Source organism: Corvus brachyrhynchos, unplaced genomic scaffold (assembly GCF_000691975.1).
Source record: "Corvus brachyrhynchos isolate BGI_N302 unplaced genomic scaffold, ASM69197v1 scaffold65, whole genome shotgun sequence".
In the NCBI taxonomy this organism is placed as follows: domain Eukaryota; kingdom Metazoa; phylum Chordata; class Aves; order Passeriformes; family Corvidae; genus Corvus; species Corvus brachyrhynchos.
Window position 1 is genome coordinate 1,870,405 of NW_008238365.1, and position 5,558 is coordinate 1,875,962.

The 5,558-nt window shown below is 49.5% G+C and overlaps 2 protein-coding genes across 2 annotated transcripts in view; one reads left to right on the forward strand and one right to left on the reverse strand.

Moving 5' to 3' along the window:
- Nucleotides 1-3,365, forward strand: part of SYNC (syncoilin, intermediate filament protein) — a 5,991-nt gene extending 2,626 nt beyond the window's left edge. Inside the window, exons 3-5 of the mRNA XM_017736107.1 lie at nt 1-222; nt 1,628-1,752; nt 2,798-3,365. Coding sequence (XP_017591596.1) covers nt 1-222; nt 1,628-1,752; nt 2,798-2,861 — 411 coding nt within the window. The 3' untranslated portion in view covers nt 2,862-3,365. The remainder of the gene's footprint in view (nt 223-1,627; nt 1,753-2,797) is intronic.
- A 382-nt stretch (nt 3,366-3,747) lies between these two features.
- The window catches only part of RBBP4 (RB binding protein 4, chromatin remodeling factor), an 8,532-nt gene continuing 6,721 nt past the window's right edge, over nt 3,748-5,558 (reverse strand). Inside the window, exon 13 of the mRNA XM_017736209.1 lies at nt 3,748-4,856. Within this exon, the coding sequence (XP_017591698.1) occupies nt 4,791-4,856 (66 nt within the window). The 3' untranslated portion in view covers nt 3,748-4,790. The remainder of the gene's footprint in view (nt 4,857-5,558) is intronic.

A 5,558-nucleotide genomic window follows, 5' to 3' on the forward strand; every position in this document is an offset into this window, starting at 1 on the left:
GGTGTGGAGTCGCACTCGGAGCCCCTGCTGCTGCGGCTGCTGGAGCGGCGCGAGGCCGGGGCCAAGGGCGCTGCAGAGATGCAGGGCGAGATCCAGGGCATGAAGGAAGCCCTGAGGCCCCTGCAGGGCGAGGTCAGCCGGCTTCGGCTGCAGAACCGCAGCCTGGAGGAGCAGATTGTCCTGGTCAAGCAGAAGCGGGATGAGGAGGTCGGGCAGTACCGGGTACGTGCCCCGAAGGGCACCACTCCGCCTTCTTTTGAGAGTGGGAGTCGTGCTTTGCGTCCAGGGAAATGTGGGTGATGCAGGATTTGCTTGTAGGGCCCAGGGAAGGAGTGTGGATGAGGAGGGGGAGGATGTGGAACATCTCCTGCTGGATTGTCCTGGTCAAGCAGAAGCGGGATGAGGAGGTCGGGCAGTACCGGGTACGTGCCCCGAAGGGCACCACTCCGCCTTCTTTTGAGAGTGGGAGTCGTGCTTTGCGTCCAGGGAAATGTGGGTGATGCAGGATTTGCTTGTAGGGCCCAGGGAAGGAGTGTGGATGAGGAGGGGGAGGATGTGGAACATCTCCTGCTGGTTGGAATCAAAATTATCCCCCAGCCTGGCACAGGGCAGGTGAAACAGGAGGCCCTGGGAATAAGGCAAACCCAAGGATGCAGTAGGAAAGTTTGGGGCTTCACCCAGCTTGCAAAATAGGTTTCCCCTGAATATTTTCTCACTTGGTTTTGGCCTGCCCCTCAGAAATGGCTCTAGGAATGAGGTGGAGGGGATGGGGGTTTCCTTCCCAAAGCTCAGCAGTGCTGCTGAGCACAGGCACCACACGTTTCCCACAGCTCCTCCGAGCACAGGACTGAGCCAAGACGTTTGGAAAAGCCAGCTTCGAATAAAGGTGGCTTTTCTTTCAAAAGCCTCTCCTGCTGGGGCAGATTCTGCCACTCCTACTGCCAGGAAGGGTCTCACCCCCTGTCCCCACAGTCCCAGGGCCGGGCTGCCTCCTGGGAGGGTTATTTCTGGCTGGGCCAGGCATCCCCTCAGCCTGAGGGACAAGGCAATTCAATATCTCCAAGAGCACATTTGGCAAAGAGGCTCCACAATTAATCTCCCCCCTTTCAATACTCTCTGTTCTCGGCTCGCAATTGCTGCCTCCTCCCAGCAGTTTCTGGAAGCTGCCATTCCCCTTCCATCACAGCTCCTCCCTGCTGGGATGGGGACCAGAACCATCAGCACCCATGCCACAGCTTGTCCTGGATTTTCAGGGTCCCTTGGACCCCTGGTGTGCCTCCACGTTTTCCTTTTCCCAAATTCCTTATTTATCTTCTTCTGACTCACGGGTTTATACAGCTCTGGCAGCTTCTCAAAACACACACTAAGTAGTTTAGGGGACAAAACCGAGCAGCCAGGAGAAGCCTTAAGGACAAAACACAGCCCAGCCCAGCCCAAATTCCCACCTTTGTATGAAAGCAAAGCTTTTTTTGCAGCGGTTTTTAAAGAGGGTGCTTGGGCAGGGACAGCCTGGCTGTGCTTGTCCAGACCAGCACCATCCACAGGGGGATCCCTGAGGAGAGCGAGGGAAGCAGTGGAGCACGGACACCTTCCTCCCTCAGATTATCCACTCATTTTCTCCCCCCAGGAGCAGGTGGAGGAGCTGGAGGACAGGCTGAAGGAGCTCAAGAACGGGGTCCAGCTCCAGCAGCGCAAGAACCAGGAGCTGGAGGAGCTGAGGACCAGCCTGCATCGGGAGCTCTCCATCTACAAGTGTGTTTGGGTGCCATTCCTGAGGGGCAGAGGGGCTGGGAGGAGGAAAGGGATGGGTGGGAAGAGTCCAGGGTGGGGTCACAGGTTTTTCCTCCTGGTCCCCAGTGGATCCCATTTGCCCAACAGCAAAGAGGGACTTGCTGGGAACTCCTGCAGAGGAGTGGAGTGGCTTCCCAAGAAGCAGGTGTGGCAATTTAAGTGGTGGTTTCCTCAGAAATATGTGGAAATGAGCTGAGGTTTAGCTTTGGGGAGCCGTGCTGTGGATGATGGAACTGTCCTCTCCTGGTTTCACTCAGATCTTCATTGCACATGATTTCCTAAAGAGCTCTAGAAAACATCCATGAGTTTGTGGATTGTTTTACTCACCCAGCTTGGAGCTGTTCTGTTATTCCAGCCTCAGCTGGACGCACTTAACCATTTTCTGCAGCCTTTAGCATTCCTTTTCCCCTTCTCCACCCAAACCTCCTCATGCAAACGTACCACAGGAGGATATTCCCTACCCCAAAGCTTCTTTATCCAAGCACGGGGAAGAGCTCTCTCAGCCTGTGCTGTCACCAGCCATTCCCAAGGGGACACAGTGCACTTAGGATTCAGCCCAGATCCCAACACCACCCTGTCCTTGCAGGGTTCTCCTAAACCACAGACCAACATTTAATCCCAAGTGCAGCAGTGGAGTCTCTTAACTCCTGGAATCTACAGATTGCCAGCCCTGGAAGTGGCACGTTTCATGAGGTTTCACATTTGCTCTGGGGCCCTCAGAGTTAAGCGCAGCTCTGAGCTGCCTTTTCCAGTGGCTCCCACCAAAAATGACATTCCCTTCTGTTAAATCCTGTTTGCCAAGGGCTCTGGAAGGGCTGGGCCAGGCCCACACACTCACAAGACCATGGACTGAACCTCTTGAAGCATTTCCCAGCTCCTTTTTTCTTCCATACTGTGAAAAGAAAGAACTTTTCCCAGAAACAGCACATCCCTCTTTCCTTTTTTTCTCCAGCCAAAGCATTGATGTAAATATTCCATAGCTTAAATTTCCTTTCTACCCTTACAGGAGCTGCTTAGAAATCTACGGCCACCTCTGCAAATCGGAGGAAAAAGCAGAGCAGGACTGTTAGAGACTCTTTGCAGCAAAAACATGGACAGAGGATCTACAAGGGATGTCCCCTCCTGCTGCTTTATCCTGCCTGATGTGCAGCAGCTGCCTGGAGTCGGGAATGCCAGGCAATCCTTTCCCTGGGTATTTCCCCAGGTGCTGCTGCTGCTGCTCATGTAGCAAAAGTGCTTTTCCCCAGAGGAGCAGAGCAAACAATCTTTGCACTGAACAATGGATATGGATGAGGAGTAACTGGTTGATGTTTTGCTGTGTTTGGGAAAACGTTATCTTGTCTTGTTCTAGATTGTTTAAGCCTGCACAGAAAGTTTTGGAAGCTGGTGTTGGAGGGTTTGATTTTTAAAGTTTACATGCAAGAGAAGCTTTCTCCTTTGAAGAGGATTTTCTTTTGTATTTCAAGGGTCTCTGCTGTACTGGGAAGTGCTCCACAGAAATGAGGTGGTGGGGAAGAGGTTTCCACTTTATATCGAGTCTCACACTGAAAATAAAAGGTCAGAGTTTAAGGAGCCTTTTCATTCTCAGAGCTGCGTCTCAAAAGCCCGAGTTTGTCTGTCAAGCCAAGGTGTTTGTATCAAATTCATGCTGCAGGGTAACAAAAAGCAATTGTGGAAAGGGCTAAAGGCAGAGTTAAAATGCAGATGGCAGCAGGGCTTGAGGGAAGAACAGTTCAGGGCTTTGGTGGCTGCTTGGGGGTTTAAGTGCTCATTAAATTTATTTCACAAGGCAGCAGAAACGAGAAGGGGAGAAATATCCACGTTAAAAATTAAAAAATATCTCTACCAGCTTCCAGCCTCATGGAAACACATAGGTAGAAACCACATTCAGCTCCCTGAACAGGTAAATACCCTCAGCAAAGCAGTAAATGCAGAAACAGCACAAAACTCCCCAAATTTCGCAGCGTTTACGTAGAAAAACTTTATTCCAACTGAAGGACTTACACGCAATTAGTCATGAGGAGATGGAGAGTAACAGGCTGCTGGTGGCACTGGACACCCGAGTGGAAGACGTGCAGGACCTTGTGGTCAAGGACTAACTCCTAAAAAAAGTAGCTCATCCACGTTTCATTTGTTTTCCACCAGCTGCCAAGGCTGTTGAGGGCACCGGGGTCATCCGTTGGTACAAACAAACACCTTTTACAACTTGAGGGCTCCCCCAAGTTTTAAAAACCATTTCACAGAAAGGAAAGAAACATTATGTGAAAACACAGCTCAAGAAACACACAATAGAGCAAAAAACATGGGAGGTGAAGGAGGCTCTGCAGGAATAGCTAACGAATCCAAACCGCTGGCGCCCAGCAGGAGGGAGGAAAGGGGAAGGAAGGAAGGAATGAAAAACCCAGAATTGCCAGGAGAGACAAAAAAATAAAGAGAAATTTCAGTTCAAGTCAGAACTTGCAAGTCTTGTATCTGCAAAGGCAGGAAAAGCCACAAGGTACAGATAACTGAAGGAATTCCAAGGCTTCTGAGTTGTACTGAGGAGGACAAGGCCTTCCACACCATTTCTGAGCTGTGGGGGGATTAACACTTGGATCATCTCTGTTGGCTCAAGCCCACTCGGGCAGCTCTGCCAATGCAACTTTTGTTTAAATTAGGCAAAAGCCTGTGGCTGGAGCAAGCAAAAGAGAGAGAAAAAACCCCAAACCCAAGCTTGCTCTGCGATGAAGGCAGTGAAAATGGGACAGCCAGAGCAATAAAGGAGGCTGCTGTAGGAATTCTGGCCAAGGAGCCACAGCAGGGACCTGGCTGAGGGGGCTGAGCCCTTTTGTTTTTGGGGTGGTGGGTTCTCAGTGTCTGGGTGGAAAAACCTGTGATGGGATCTACAGGAGGATGGCTGAACACAAAGTCTACGTGTGTCTCAAAACCAGTGTTAAGTCAATATCAGGGTTGAGAGCGAAAGAGAAGGAGAAAGACTAAAAATAGGGAAAAGTTGTCATCTAGGATCCTTGACCTTCTGGATCCACGCTTCCTTCGGGATCTTCATCGTTGTAGATGTTCTCTGCCTGCAAGACAGGGATGGAGGGACTGAAGAAGCATTTCCTACCCCTTTGGACAGGATTCCACCTGCCAGAACACCTCAGAAAGTCCTGGTAATTTTTTATTTGCTGGATCACCCATCCCTGATCCCATTAACATTAAAGCAGCAACACAAACAACCTTATCCATAAAAGCCAAGTCTCGAAAAACTTCCTAAGTGTCCTGTAAATAGGAATCTGCTAAAGGAGAGTCCACTGCAAGACTTACAAAAGTGTTTCAAGTATTTATTTTGTAGATCCTCCACTCAACAGCACTTTCTAAAAGAACTACACAAGAAAGCTGCCAAGAACAAAATTTAGAGATAAACAAACAAAAAAAAAATAGGCAAATGGTCTTGTCAAAGGTCAAAATTACCTTCAACAGCTGGGAACGTAGGGGCCAGCAAATTGTTCCTGTTCATCAGCACCCCTTTTCATCTTTGGAGAATGAAATCTCAAATATTCTTAAAGAGAATAACTATAGAAACCTCAACTTCATCCTTGGTTCTCACACACTGTTTTCATTCAAAGACAGAAGGGAAAACTTTCCTTCTGCACCAGCACTTCTTTTTTATAAACACAAAACATGTCCTGAGTATTTGGAAACCATTGTTCTGGCCAAAGCTAAAGGGGATTTCACTGCCCCTTTGAGATTTCAGCAGTGCTACAAACCGGGTAATTCTGAGGGCT